At 32.2% G+C, this 16,847-nt stretch overlaps 1 protein-coding gene across 1 annotated transcript; it reads left to right on the top strand.

Moving 5' to 3' along the window:
* Positions 1–1,244: 1,244 nt before the first annotated feature.
* On the top strand, positions 1,245–2,914 carry LOC134276151 (piggyBac transposable element-derived protein 4-like). The gene is made up of 3 exons (XM_062758421.1): positions 1,245–1,649; positions 1,854–2,194; positions 2,311–2,914. Exons 1-3 carry the CDS (start codon positions 1,353–1,355, stop codon positions 2,912–2,914), a joined length of 1,242 nt encoding a protein of 413 aa, XP_062614405.1. The 5' UTR covers positions 1,245–1,352.
* Positions 2,915–16,847: the final 13,933 nt, after the last annotated feature.

The raw sequence follows: 16,847 nt of genomic DNA on the forward strand, positions 1-16,847 counted from the left end.
TAGTTTAAGTGATTTAAGCTCTGAAAATCTTTCGTTATCGAGCCTCTCTGATTCCGACCTAGATCTAACCGATACGGAATCTAATGATGAACAAGGAATGGCACCAAAATGGACTTCCATCTTACAAGATATTGATGTACCGCCCTTTGTATGTACTACGGGACCAACGGAGAAAGTGCAATGTTGTGTGACAGAAAAAGATTTTTTCGAAAACATTTTTGATTCAGATTGTATTTCTACATTAGTAACAGGCACTAACAAATATGCCCTAGAGGAACAACAAAGAAAAGGTTTGCTATTAATTACAGCTATATATGATATAAGTTATGTCATGTAAATATGATTGTAATATTTATCAAGGAAAAATTGACATGATAGTTAAAGAATAGAGCTAAGGCAGACATAATATTAAATTCCGTAAAATTTTATAACACTTCATACGAATCAAGTGTTTTATAAAAAGTTATTGAGAAGTAAACACGCACGCTGATATTGAACAACTTTTTTCATTTAAAAATCTGCAACTTGTGCATAAGTTTATTTATTCAAAATATATAACTTTGGGCAATATAGCTTATCAGTTTAGAAAATGACAAATATGACTTACAACATATACCGTAATATGATGAAGGTAAAAATAAATATATAGATAAAGACCTAGTGTAATTATATTGTATACATATATACTACTATATCCTTGAAAAATGCCCGTGTGCTAAAAACTTTTTATTTATAAAAAAAATGTATGAAAGACATGTAGTTCTTTTTATTTATTTAATGTTTTCTGTGAATCATACGATTAAAAATATTGTAGAACATCTCTACTACATCTCATTTTGACTGAAAATGAAATGAGTACATAATATACACAATTTTAAAAATAATACTGATTCGAAATTAATATCAACTCACATTGTAGTGCCACTTTTTTTTTTTTTTGGGGGGGGGGGGGGGGTGTCCTACAATTTGCACTGTATTAATATTAATTTTATTTACACTAGTACTGAAGCTTATCACACATTTTCCAGGTAGTCAGTAATAAATATATTAGGTGAAAGGTTAAAATTCTTAAAACTACTGGTGAAAGAAGGGGGGGTGAACTAATACTATTTCCTGCAAAACACTATGAAATAGTTGCGCGTTATTTCGACAATATTTTTATGTATTGAAATGGTGCCACCCTGTATAGAATTAATGCAGGCATATATTGCACTTCAATTAATTTATTAATTCTATTTCAAGTTGAACATAAACATGTAAATTCACATCCCTAGATTAAATCCTTAAAAGGTTTATTCTATTTTTTCAATGTAGGTCATGATTCTTTGTGGTATGAATGTACATATAATGAGATGCAGGCATATATTGGGATTCTGATCATGATGGGTATAAACAAGATTCCCGATTACAAGCTGTACTGGAGTCATAATAAATTTTTAAGGAATGCTGGCTTCCAGGAAGTAATGCCCTTAAAACGCTACGAAAAAATTACTCAGTATTTGCACTGCAGCGCAGAGGACATGGAGGATACTCTTTATAAAATTCGCCCTATTCTGGATATTGTTTCAAAAAACATGTCTGAATCCTACAACCCCCGGAAACAGCAAACCATAGATGAAGGCATGATAGCATATAAAGGAAGACATAAGGTAGTAAAGCATAACTTCTTCATTTATTGATGTACCTGAAACTATTTTTATTACAAAATGGTTTAACCCCCCTTTTATAGTTTTATAAAATGAGTGCTTCGGAAGTTCCCCTTTGTTATGTTGATTTTTTTAAACGATGCGTTTTTTCTTTGTCTCCAATTTATAATGTGCATGCATAGAATATCTTGCTATCTTCTTTTATAGGCCAAACAGTATATACCCTCTAAACCCACTAAATGGGGATTAAAAGTTTGGCTCCGGTGCGACAGTTTGTCTGGATTTTGCCATCAGCTTGACCTGTATCTCGGAAGGGACCAATACAAGGGTGTTCCTGTTGGCCAGACAGTAGTCTTTAAACTTACGGAGGAATTAAAGGGCAAAAACCATCACGTTTTCTTTGACAGCTTTTTTACTTCCGTTGAACTAGCGAAGGGTCTACTCGCCAGAAAGATCTTCTGTTGTGGAACTATTGTGAGGAATAGAAAGGGATTCCCTAGCGACCTGAAGTCAGTGACGCCAAAGTTCCAAGGAGATTACGTAACACGGTATATATCTGAAACTACACTGAAATGCAGTTTTGGGCCTGATTTATAAATACTGCCTTTTTAAACGTAACGATTGTGAAATATGTGACTAATAAGTAAATTCTTTCTTGTTACAGACAAGATGGCCAATTAACAGCTACTGTGTGGATGGATAACCGACCCGTGTCAGTTTTGTCAACAATGACATCGCCGCTTGAGATGGCTACTAATGTATCCAGGCGACTGAAAGATGGTACAGCTGTATCCGTCCCCAGACCACAAAGTATCGGGTATTATCAATCATATTTTCGGGGAGTTGATTTATTTGATCAATTGCGTTCGAAATATCCAGTCGGCAGGGCAAGCAAAAAGTGGTGGAAATATGTACTTCACTTTCTTATCAACACTGCTATCATTAATGCCTATATTCTTATGAAAGAAAGTCGACCCCAGCTTCCTAAGAAGAAATACCGACAGCTGGACTTTAGAATCTCACTAGCTCAGAATTTGATTGGATCTTTCAGGACACCACTAAGGGCAGCAGGGAGACGCACCTTAAACACGCCGACATGTCACAGTTTCTCAAAACTAGTGAAGAAAAGATCCTACTGTAAACAATGCTCAAAGTCCACACCAAGAAAAAGGAAGGATACTGCATATGGTTGCAGTCTTTGCGATACCCATTTGTGCGGAAAACAATGTTTCTCATTGTTTCATGGGTTCTTATCGATAGAGGAATAACTCAAAGTGTTCAAATGAATACAGTTATTGGGTTGGGTGGGTATGTGCTGTATAGAACCCTAGTTATCGGATTGTGTGGCAATATTCAAAATTATAATGACACAGTTTTTTTTTAATGAAATGTGACTGATATCATGCGAATTGTGAAAATATTTCATTTATATAGTGTGTTCACAATCCTTTATATTCTGTACCTTAGATTCAATGTATTGATAAATAATTTTAATGGTCTAAAAATGTTTTCAGCTTGTGTCAATGTTAAACAAGTTTCCGACATAATAATTTGTAGAACAATTATACATTTATTGTAATTCTTCGAATAAAATTACAGTAGGAATTGCAACGATAAAAATTAATCGTCAAATATGGAAACGTTTGTTTTTCTGCGTATACGGCCAAAAAAAATCCTTCTGCTGTAAATATAAACGTAAAAACGAAAAACTAGATTAGATGCATTTTAAGTACACAGATTTACCGCGCAGATTGCCAAGGAGGTTTTATACATCTAATGTACGGATAATTTTATGAAAAAGGAATTAGTTGCGGCGCTTTTTTATAAATTAAAAAAAAATTAAATGTAAAACATCTGATTGGATAAAACAAATAGAATATACTGAGAGATGATTGATTGTAATATATTTATACATACATGTACTGTGGAAAATAGAATATCGGTATTCACAGTTAATAAAGCATACACTATACTAAAAGAAATTCCGCCAATATTATGTTCAAAAACTAAAATTAAAAAAAACGATAACGCTATAATTCTGCGGCTACATATAGTGTATATGTACATGTGACCGAAGAATTTAAAAAAAAGGGGGGGAAGAGGTATAATAATAGGTTTGTTTCTGTCTTCAATAACAGAACGGAAATGGAACCCAACAACTATTTTGAAAATTGTTTTATATTTGATGAACTTATTAATTATTTTTGATTTACAAAGCTATGATACACTGTGCTTATTTAAAATGTAAAATATCCCACAAAAAAATAAATAAATAGGATAAAATGACTATTTAAATATTTTAAAATTCAACTTACAGATGGATGTGCAAATTACGTAAATGATATACAATAATACGCTTTCTATTTTATGATAAAAAGCGCTACATAAATACCATAAAACTCTACGTTTTTTCAGTACGTAATCGCAAGTGCTCTGCGAGGACAGGGATAACGTCATCAAATGTTAACAAATGTAATGCTATTATTACGTCACAGTCAGCGCAAGGGGCAAAGATGGAATTTTAAAAGTATTTACACCAAAATATGAATAAAAAATTAAACAAAAAACATCTATATATATATGCATACATGTAGCACTAAGTCTAGGTAATGCATAAAACTTTTTCCCCTCATTTAATGTGCACTTAATTAAATGTCAGTGACAGCACCATACTTATGTCAGTCACTGATAGATTTACAAAATTGGATTTCAATTATTTATTAATGATTTATTTCTTGAAATTTTTCATAGGTAAAGTTATCAAATCTGTTACTATAGGTACTACATTATGTATTTGAAAAATGTCGGAAATGAAAACTAAAAAATGTCGGAAATGAACACTAAAAAATGTCGGAAATGAAAAGTTGATAATTACCAAAAATTCCGGAAATGAATTGCAGCCATATTTACGCGAGAATATAATTTTCCGGGACAGACGCAGATAGATTCGCATGACAAGCTGACAAGGCAAAGATTTAGTTCTCGTGAATAAAAAGAGATTTACAGTACATAGAGGGATAGAAGGTCATGCACGAGTCGTGGCAAATTGGTTGAATGCATCTTTGTAAAGGATATATGGTTTATAGATAAGATTATCCATAGTGATTGTTACCCAATGAAAAAAAAGCAAGAGCAACCCCACCCCAGGGATGAGGTAAATTTTTAACAGAAATGTAAGTTTGATAAGATTAACGAGGCCCGATCTACTTGATCTGCGCATACGTTTTAACGCAGCGTCGACTCGGGCACGTCACAATACCCTTGACTGCCGTCACAATTGAACATAATAACGTCACAATTAAAATGACGTCAAATTGCGCTAAAATGTTTCGCTGATCTTGCTTACCTGGTTGCTCTATGGACTATGCATTGAAAGCTAGCATTTCTATTATTTTTTTTATATATTTAAATTAATAAACAACTTTGGAACCTAATTAATTTTGAGGGATCAATATTTTGGTACAGATTCATTAATTTTATCCTGTTTTATTTCAATTTGTGAGTTAAAAAATACAAACACTGCAACTAAAAGTAAACGATTTTAGTCTTTCTCTTTGAACATGCTGAAGTGTTTATACACACTCTTTATTGCGGACTTAAATATGCATCGATTATCTTGTTTTAAAAAATTAGATAATCTATAAATCATTGAAATTGAACCCCCGAAATATTTTATTTTTCTATATATTACATGATATTAGTAAAAATCGCAATTTTGTCGTCTTTACCCCCCCCCCCCCCCTCCCTCTACCCCTTTTTCCACGTAAAACAACGTCGCGTGTTAAGAGAAAAATAAAACATGGCGAGAAAATTATTTCATAATGTAAGAATTATTTATTTTTTAGAAATTAATACAGTATTGCAATCGTTTGTTGGTGTTATGTAAACCCATTGCGACCTATAAAATACGTAGTTGGATAGGATAAATCCAAATTTTGTGTTTTGACATGCCCCCTTTTCACTGCAATAAAGGCTACCTCCAATTTTCTTTTCATTTTTCATAAGAAGAATGAAAATTGCATGATATATGTGGAAAACAAAGAATTTCATCATGTATTTTTTTTAAATTTGTAAATTTCTTTGTTTATTGAAGAGTTTTAGTAAGTAATTGTGTATAAAAACACGAAAAATGGTCCATATCTTGTCAGTGCCCCCATTTCACTACAATAAAGGCAAGGTAACAAAATTCCATTCTAATTTTTCTAAGCATAGAACATACAAGTATATTTCCAAGAATTAAATTTTTTTATCATTCCGTTTTCGTAATTTTCAACTAGATCGGGCCTCGTTAAGTGCGAAAGTCCATAAACTGAGAACAGACTTAAGTCAAAATTTCAAATCGATATAACTTTCGAAATAATTTCGATATCAAAATAAAATTTTCTACATATGTTTCAATTGATGTATTTTGTAGAGTTGCAAACTTTTAAGCTAATACATCGAGTGGAATTGAAGATAATAAAAATCAAATTTTTGACTTAAGTCTATTCTCAGTTTATGGTCTTGGGGCCTGGTTATTGCAACATGTGGTTGCCAGGCGCACACCACAACAAGGGGTGAAGTAGTGGGTAACCATCCTTTGGAAATGTCTTTTTTAAATACACAAAGCTTCTTTCTATAGGACTGAATGCTAGCTCGCAATTCCAGAATGTTAAAAAATAAATCTGGTATAACCAAATACATTAATTATGACTTAGTTTATTTAGTCAAACCCACTACCAAGAGAGATGGGCCTTAGTATAAGAAAGCAAAACCTACAAACTAATCCCGGAGTTTTTGGATATTTGCTATTTAGCTTGCCGATTTGGAATTGAATTTAGAACTGTTAGTACCCGGTATCTGAAAATATTTAAGTTATTGGTATACTCAAAAAATTGTGTGATAAATTTTGAGTTTGAGCTTTGTCTTTCATCATTGGTTCAAACAACATCAAACATTTATGTTTCTTATAATAAAATACCGGTAGTAATACCACCACATACTGCCACTTATCTTGCATAAAAGAAAAATTGTAGAACTGTCCGTTATTAGGTGGTATTTGTATGAAAATTTTACTGAATAAGTTGTGACTCGGTATCCATATTTGCAAAGAAGACAGAGGGTTTGTTCCCAAAACAAGCCATACATAGTGCTGATGATCATGGGCCTTAACTGACAAAAAAATCCAGAAGTCCCATAGAAACTGATCATGCAAGTAAGTTAATTGTTTGCACTGAGATATATTCTGTAGAAAAGAGTCCCTATACAAGTTTATTCACTTGTGCTGAAGAAAAAAAAGTGAGGGGCGGATCACAGAAGAAAGAACATGAAGAACCAGTATGTGCAGTCTTAGGTAAACATTCTAGTTTCAATACAGAACATTGATATACATAGTTGTCTGATACCCACTGAAGTATAGCAAACACGAGAGAAATTTAGTGCTTTAAACAGCAATAAATAGCAGATTTCTTTAAAAAGAGCAACGATTCATCATAGCACAGGTCAAAGTTAAGACACGACAGAGTCAAAAGAAAATGTAAATGTGATGATGGCAGAATTACAGAGGAGTCATTGTCTGCATGGTCCCCTTTGCTGCAGTAAACAAGGGTCATTGTTGATTGTAATGATTTCAACGCAAGACCAAAGATATTTCTATTCTTTAACTGAGAGCAAAACGTTGCAAAGGCAACTATGGATACTGTGAACACTGAGCTCACTAAATGATACTCCCCACCCTCCATACGATTTAAATGGCGAATTCTTTGTTTTGTTCTAGGAGACCCGAAATAAGTGTCAGATCAAGAAGTAAAATAGGAGATGCACAATGCCATTATGTAATGAAGAATATGTTAAAGTATCATTCTATTTATTCAGTGGTTTAGGAGGAGTCGCAGATAAGAGAGGTGGGTACCCTTCAATATTATAGAAAGGATGGCAGTGTCCATGTTTTGCTATGTTTAAGTGTTTAAATGAAATTATGTTTTAAATTTTAAAGTATATCATCTTTGAAGAATTTTAGCAAAGATAATATACATTAAACTTATATAACATAATTACATTTAAAAACTAAATAACACACAGTAATTTGCTCGTGTATATTTATTTTTATGCAAAATAGAGTATTTTTTTTTATACAAAGGAAAAAAAAGTAATTTGCGACAAAACATCTTTTTAGGTAAATTCAGAAAATTCCTAAAAAGAATGGAGGCGTACAAGGCGAGGGCAATCCCCCGCTCTGAAAAAAATTCTCAATTCAAAAGTAGTATTTTTTCAAAATTTTATGGTTTATATAATCTTTTACATATCAAATTCTATATTTCATTGTTTTAATAATTTATGAATAATTTAATTTTACTCATGTTTTTAAGACATTTGAAAAAAAGATAAAGCTTCATGTATGACTCGAACTCTCTCCATAGCGCAGATTTGGTCCAAGACCAACCACTTTAACCCTACGCTAGGAAGTATATTCACTATTGAGGTCTTTCAGTGTGATTTAAATGGACGGGTTTGTTGAAGCAAAATATTTTTCAGAAAAGTTCGATTTTCACATAGAATGGGTTCAGATTCCATTTTTTGGACAAATGAAATGGATTTCACATTTACATTTCCATCATTTAAGCGTTCACGAAGAATGGAGACTTGACCCATTCATGTTAAAAATTCGTTTTTTATAGCTCTATGAAACCCATTTTCCACTAAATATGCTTACCTGTCAACTTTGAAATAAAGATTATCAAATGATAAGTCGTTCAGTAAAATAAAATAATAAACTATTTTGAAGATGACATTACTGAGAACATGATTTTAGAAAAATATAACTTCTTTGTGAATTTTGAAAATTGAGAAACATTTTGTCTCAGAGCGGGGGATTGTACACGCCTTATACGCCCTCTTTCTTTCCATTCTTAAATTAAACAGCGATGCGCACTATTCTTGAAATTTCGATGCCGGAAGATTTCAGACTATTTCCCATGAGTTTTTTTTATAGCTTTTATTTTAAAATAAAAATAATAAGAAAGTGATTTTATCTTCCTGTTCATTACTATTGTTAAAACTCGGTCATGCGCTTATTTGCACAGACGGAAAGACGTAGTAAAACTTTAATTCAACATCACAGACTGTTACCCCCGCATGTAATGATGCAACAGTGGACAATATTTTTCGTGGTTTCCTTTACTTTCTGTTCAGTTGGTAAGTCGGCAATCCTCTCTTTATAGACTGGAATCAAGCTTTTCTATATAATTTTTATTCTCTATAGTATTGTATAAAATGCATAAATTCAATTTATTTTTCAATGAAATAAATATATTACCGCATATTTGAGTTCATCTCACAATATGCGTCGTTATGATATCAAAGCCCTATCCTTTTATTATATGTCATCATTCACCTCATTTTTGTGAAAAAAACAATAAATTAGATAAGCCAGAATTTATTTATCCATCCATACAGCGTCAGTACTTAGTCACTAGATTTACGGGTTATCTCCCCTTTTCTATGCATCAATGAAAGGTGGGTGATGAAAGTATCCGATTTATTTTTTCTGTATTATGAAATATTTCATCATAATTTCCAGTTTTTAAAGGCAATTTAACCATTGAACTGTTGACTTTGTTGACTTTTTGTTGTTGATGTTGATATATGTGATAGTTGAACTTGATATTGATTTGTGAGGTTGACTTTGAAAATTAAATCTTATAGTTATATAATGTAAATCTAAAGCAAAATAATATAATTAAAAGACAATTTGTGTTGAAATGTGTCCGTAGCACGAATGAGGTCAACCCAGCGTGCTACTTTTCCCGTCAGGGAGGGCACAACTTGTGTTGATGTTGGGGGCATGCCAGTTTGCCGGCTGCCCCACTGTTGTGTAGACCACTGTGGACAATACCTGCCAACTCGAATAAAACATTAAACTTAAATACTTAGCATTTGTTTATTATATATAGGTCTTTGATAATTGTCATTATTTCACTTGCGTTACACTTTAAAAATATGTAACATCACATGCTTGGAAGCGAAATAAACAGACAATTTGATTTGACGCAAAATTTTATGAGATCTACAAATTGTTATGGATAATCGACCACCGTTGTATTTATGTAAAAGTTATACATTAAGCATTGCCATTTTCTTTGCATTCATGAGACTGTTTAAACTATAAGCCGATAGAATATATCTGATACCTTCAAAATACATAATTGTGTGAGACACAGCGATCTAACTTCATCGTCTGGAATTACACTTAAAAAGCTAAGTTTATTATGTTTGAATCAAACTATTTCTCACACAATTATGTATTTTGATGGTCTCCTATTCATTTTTAGTAGAAATTTAAGCCCAATAATACTCCAGTCGGATGGCAAATGTGTACAGGTAGTCCGATCCTCATGTTCTGAAAACCAGGGCTTGAGTAATTGAAAATCTTTGAAATCTCAAAGTAATATATGTAGTTTCACACGGATTTTCTTTTAAGTTAATCGTTATTGTTTGATTAATCAGTATGAAAGTTAAATTGTATAAAAAATCAAGTATATTTTCAAGTTTTTCAGGAAACGCGAATAAAAGCATCCGCTATGCTTTTTCTTAATCAAACCTGATTAAACAAATATAATTAGATAGGTCAATATAGATATATACATGTAGGAATTTGGAGAAGATTTCATGGCTGATAGATTGTGTAAAAAGTTTGTGTTATCCTTGCAAGGTCACAGATCAGGTCTAATTTCAGTTTGGAAAGACTACAATTGTAGTGCGAACATTGTTACAATATTGTCGTTGTTTGTAACCATATTTTAGATCTTTAAGTTCATTTTAATTCGACATCTGAAATCAACCCCACGCTCACAATTCTTCAAAACCGCATTTCAATTTCGAACTTAACATTCCAGTCAAACATAGTGGATTTGAGCTACCTTAATTTACTTACCTTTACTGTATTCCAAATTTTATGAAAATCCTTGCGAGCATATACTGTAAAAACGCATATTTTCTTGGGGTCACACTTTCGTGGTTTGAGGGAAAACTCTTGCTTCTTTTGGGATTTGATTATATGGATAAAGAATCGTTGAGTAGTAATGTATGTAACATTTTACATTTCGTGGCAAACGTGAATTAGTGCATCTCATCACACATTGACAACAACGTAAATTACACCCACACGGAAATTTGTGATTTCACAGTACTAGTATTGACGGTGTCATAGAGTGAGACCACCATAATGAGACTCCCCTCGGAAGTCATGCTCTAGAGTGATACTTTCACCGGAAGTATGTAAGACTTCCTCCATTATATAGGGGAATCGCTCACTAGAGCACGAATTCCAAGGAAAGCCTCATTATGTAGAGAAGTTTTGCTTCACAACACCGGGACCAGCAAAAGCTAGCTCTCATCATTACCCCTAACATAAGTTTTAATAGCTGAGGCAATAAAAGAATGAGACACTACATGGACAACATGTATTTGGTCCAGCTGTCTGTCTCTCTGCCTGTCTGATTGTCAGCAAAAACTTTAACCTTGTCCATAACTTTTGATTTAGTGGAGCTGTGACTTTCATATTTCACATGTGTATTCCTTGTGACAAGACCTTTCTTTGGGTACCACCAAATTTGACCTTTTGACCTTGACTTTGGAATTTGACCCACTTTTACACAAAAAATTCAAATTTTTAATTTGGCCATAACTTTTGAACAGTAGATACCTGGACATTTATACTTCACATATACAGTATATTCTTTGTGGCAAGACCTTTTACTGGATACCACCAACCTTGACCTTTTGACCTTGACCTTGAAGATTTCTGTCCTAATAAAAAACTTTAACCTTGGCAATAACTTTTGAACGGTAAGGGCTAGAGCTTTCATGCTTCACATATGTAATCCTTGTAAGAAGACGCTTCATTGGATACCAAGAGCTTTGACCCCTTGGCCTTAAAGTTTGACCTTTCAAAAAAAACCCTTGACGATATCTTTTAAAGGGTAAGAGATAGTACTTTCATACTTTACACATTTAATCCTTGTGACAAAACCTTTCATTTGATGTCAAGACCTTTGACCCTTTGAGTTTGACCTACTTTTAAAAAATCTTAACCTTGGCCATAATTTTTGAACGTATAGGGCTAGAGCTTCCATACTTCACATATGTATGCTTTTTGACCTTGACGTTGAAGATTTCCGGACTTATGAAAAAAAACATTAACCTTGGCAATAACTTTTGAAGAGTAAGGGCTAGGGCTTTCAGACTTCACATATGTAATTCTTGTGACAAGACCTTTCATTCAATATCAGTAACCTTGACCTTCTGACCGTGATCTTGGAGTTTAACGTACTATTAAAATCTTTTTAACCTAAGCCATAACTTTTCAATGGTTAGGGCTAGGGATTCTATACCTCAAACATGTTATCTTTGTGGAAAGACCTTTCATCGGATACCAATAACCTTGACCTTCTGACCTTGATCTTGAAGATTTATGTATTTATGATAAAACTTTAGCCTGGCCATAACTTGGGAACAGATGGTGATGGGGCTTTCATTTTTACAATTGTATTTCCAGTTAGGAGACCCAACTTCGGGTACCAATATATTAAATTTGCATCTAAGGAAAGTTTAATCTTCACTATGTTGCCATACTGGGACATCAGTGTTTCACAAATACATCTTGTTATTTTAAGCCTCATTTTGAAACTTTTTAAAAAAAATTAGATTATAATATTAATGCCTGACTTCAAAAATTAAAACTCCTTTTTGATACATGTATTTCATTCTAAACATATTGCACATACGTTGGAAACCATATAAAGAACCTTTGTTTTTTTTTTCTTTAAATTTTCTTTTAGAATCTGATTTGCCACAGGTTAACTACGTCTTTCTTGGAACATTTCAAAGTCCAATCAAAGAAGAAGATGCAGAAAAAAATTGTACTTCGAATTCTTCTTCTCTGGTCATAGCCACTGTTACAGAATCATTTCCATGGAATAAGAGTGTGTTTTTGAACAAACCGGGGAGAACTGATGTGTTTTGGATAAAAGGCAGGCTTTTAAATTTTTAGACATACTGGTAATCTTCAGTATAGTTGAAACTATGTTTCAATTAAATAAAATTTAGGAAGTACCGGTATTTTATTATGTGGAAGCCCGTTGAGGCCAGTCCAGGGAAAGAAATATTTTCTATTGCGTTTAATCGCAGTAATTATCACATTCTCCTGTAAACCTGTACAGTCATGTTTGTATTTGTTTATACTGATGAGCTATAATGCTCAAAGTCAATAAAGAACTTGAATCACAAAACTTTGCGTTTAATCGCAATAATTATTGCGTTTAAACGCAAAACTTTGCGCTTAATCGCAATAATCATTGCGTTTAATCGCAAAAGATTGTGATTAAACGCAATAATATTTTTGCGTTTAATCGCAATAATTATTGCGATTAATTGCAATAATTTTTGCGTTTAATCGCAATAAATTTTGCGTTTAATCGCAATAATATTGCGATTAAACGTAATAATTTTTTTGCATTTAAACGCAATAATCTTTGTATTTTAAAGCAAATATTTCTCTTTGAAGAGTGCAATGGATTCACGCTGATATTTGTTTCTTTTTTCTTTTCTACATTAATCTATGAGGAGAATTATGTATTGTTAAGCTTTATAGAATCAGATTCTTCTGAACAAGCATTTTCTGAATGGTTAAATCATGGTATGGATTTAAAGAGGAGAAAGAAGTGCCGGTCTGTAAAACAAAGGCAAATTTAGAAAGAAACAAACTTTAAGCTTTAGCATGCAAAACTATGCAAACAATTTTAAAGGAATTTCGAAATAAAAGACTAGAGAAGAAATAATGATGGAAAAACTATCACTCCACGTTGCGGTCACATAATTTACACCATGTACCTTTATAAAGGGCTTTAGGAAACGACCGATGGAATGATTAGACCTATGTATATGTACATATGTACATATATATTATGTATATATATATATTCACAACCTTTCCTTTGATCACATACAGTAAACACGAGAACACGAGAATTTAGGAGATGGAATCATATGAAATCAAAAATAAATCAAATGAAAACAGATTGATTGATGTGTACTACCAAATTGATATGGCTATTAAAGGTACTTGGACACAGATTTGAAGTTAATATATTCTCATTTTTTCTGTATAATATCACGAATTATATATTTTAATAGCATTTCACACAAAAATTAATTAAAAATCTTATTTCATTTAAAAGTTATTAAAACTTTAATTTTTTTGGCGGGTTTGATTGACACATCCTTGCACTTTCACAAATTTTAACTTTATTCTTAATCCTTAGGAAAAGTGGCAATTTTGATGTTTTAATGAGAAATATTAAAATTTTTATCAAGAAAAATAATTTTATTCAGAGTAGAAATGTTAGAAAGCAAAACACCTTCACAAGTATCGTCATTCCGAACTAAGAGATGTACGGAAGCGTAAATGACTCTACACTTGTTGTGTTATAACTTTGCATATTGTCTTATATTTCATCGACTTATCAACATATAAAGTGTTATACCTCCTTATTTATGCACATATTTTAAATTGTATTAAGATTTCTTAATATAATTGAAGGCAACTACTTTTGTTCAATAAACTTTATTGCTTTAAGTTTTATCGACTGAAATAATATATTGATTTTCAGATATTGATCGAAACAAGATATTTAATCATATCGATATAGTATTGTTGATATGATGAAATAAAGATACAGTTATATTGATTCTAATTTATAAATATTTGTGATAAAGAAGTCATAATACAGTCTTTTTGAATTATTTTGGCGGGGCGGGAATTCCAATGAACCTTCACTTCACTCGGGAATCAGTGAAAGCTTATGTATCATGTACGATTAAAGGCTGAATCAAATTAAAAAGTATATACTCCAGTATTGAAAAAGGGAGATGAAGACACATTAAAAGTTATAGATCCATAGTGGACTATTGCACCGATCACCACTTTTGAAGAGGGGAGACAAGAGTATCTTCGTGCCCCTCATCCAGCTTTTAAAAAAACTGAGTACAACAGAGATCCACTAATATGTCCCCAAATTTAAGAAAATTCTCGCAGTTAGATTATTAAATCCTTGGGGTGTTTTGTTTGTTATATATATTTATTTTGGCTGACACTACACTTTCCTCCTTTAAACTTTGTGACTAAGCTTATACAGATTGGCTGAAATCACAAATTATTTTATATTATTTAAAGCATAAGAAGTTAGATCTGGTGTTTATATTTTTATGCAAGGAAGGGGGGGGGGGGTTCCAAGACTGTTGAGGTTCGCATTCTTGAGTCAGATCCTATGAATAACACAGAGTGGAACAGCATCAAATACTTAAAAAGTACATATATAATCAGTGTTACTTTTATAATACATAGTGTTACTTTCTATTTTCGCTTCATTAACGATTAACAATCTCCAACTGAACTCAAGAGATATAGGCAGTGAACAATGATAGAATATATAGCAGACCCCCTCTTCAGAGGTGGTTATGGGTACAATAACCCTCTATGACAATGGTAATAATCTAACTGTTGATGTCTCTCCATCTTCCTTTTTCAAATATTTTTGAATTTTGTTTCAGCCTATAATCGTACACAATAGCAAATACATGGTACATAAGCTTTCCCAAGTGAAGTGAAGATTAATCAGAATTCCCGCTCCCGCCAAGTTAATTCAAAAACACCTTTTTCTGACTTCTTCTCGAAAATATTCATATATCTATACCGAAATAACTTCATATTTATTTCTTTATATCGACAATACTATATTGACATTATTAAATATTTTGTTTAGATCGATATTTCAAAATTAGTATAATATTTCAGTCGATAAAAGTTAAAGCAATAAAATCTATTGAACAAAAGAAGTTGCCTTTAATTTTGTAAATACAGCTCAATACAATTCAAAATATCTGCATAAATAAGGAGGTATAACACTTTATATGTTGATATGTCGATAAAATATAAGACAATATACAAAGTTATAACACAACAAGTGTAGAGCCATTTACGCTTCCGTAGAGATGCGTACAGAGTTTAGAAAATCGAGCACACTCGTGTTATGTACACAGTTTTTGTAAACAGGGCTCGAGTTCTGTTATTGTTTATATTTAGAATTCACCGGGTGCGTTCAATCGTCATAGTCTGCTTACCATATAACTGCACGGACTGACAATATATTGTGTGTTTGTTTTGCTTTCGAACGTGTCTACTCTGAATTTTCTGGATTTATTTATAGTATTAATATTTTTCATTTATACAAAACGAGATTGCCACTTTTCCTAAGGATTAAGAATAAAATTAAATTTGTGAGAGTGCAAGGATATGTCAATCAAACCCGCCGAAAATTTTGAAATTTCAATATCTTTTAAACGAAATAAGATTTTTAATTAATTTTTGTGTGAAATGATATTAAAATATATAAGTTGTAATATTACAGAGAAAATAATAACTTCAAATCTGTGTCCAAGTACCTTTAATACCACTGAAACATTCTTAATTTGATGTGATACCTACGGAATTTATTAATGCGTTAAAAGTGTTGGATTCTAATAGGTTTAAGAAACTTTGGTTGTTTACTTAGGATGCCATTGTTAAACTTAAAATCTCACAAACTGCAACATTTAGCAACAAGACACAGAACCAAACGGAATCAATCCGTAATTCATGATAATTTTTGGCTAGCCGATGTTTGATTTCAAACTACAGCACTGAATTATTGTGTTTAAATTCAAAATAAATCCTTAAAAGGAAGGATTTTTGCGATAAAATGCAGAGAGTATTGCATTTAAATTTTTGCGATTAAACGCAAAAAATTTGTGATTAAACGCAAAAAACTATTGCGATTAAACGCAAAAACTACTGCGATTAAACGCATTAATTATTGCGATTAAACGCAAAAATATTATGGCGTTAAAACGCAATAATTATTGCTTTTAATCGCAAAAGATTGCGTTTAATCACAATCTTTTGCAATTAAACGCAAAGTGTTTTGCGTTTAAACGCAATGATTATTGCAATTCAACGAAAAGTTTTGCCTTTAAATGCAATAATTATTGCAATTAAACGCAAAGTTTTGCGATTAAAAGCAATAATTATTGCGTATAAACGCAATGAAAAATATTTCTCTGAACTGGCCTCAACGGGCTTCCGTATTATTACGATCAGGGTACAAATTTGCAGATTCTGATGGCAAG

This window comes from Saccostrea cucullata, unplaced genomic scaffold (assembly GCF_032062105.1).
Source record: "Saccostrea cucullata isolate Sc308-1 unplaced genomic scaffold, CSIRO_AGI_Scuc_v1 ctg7013, whole genome shotgun sequence".
Taxonomy (NCBI): domain Eukaryota; kingdom Metazoa; phylum Mollusca; class Bivalvia; order Ostreida; family Ostreidae; genus Saccostrea; species Saccostrea cuccullata.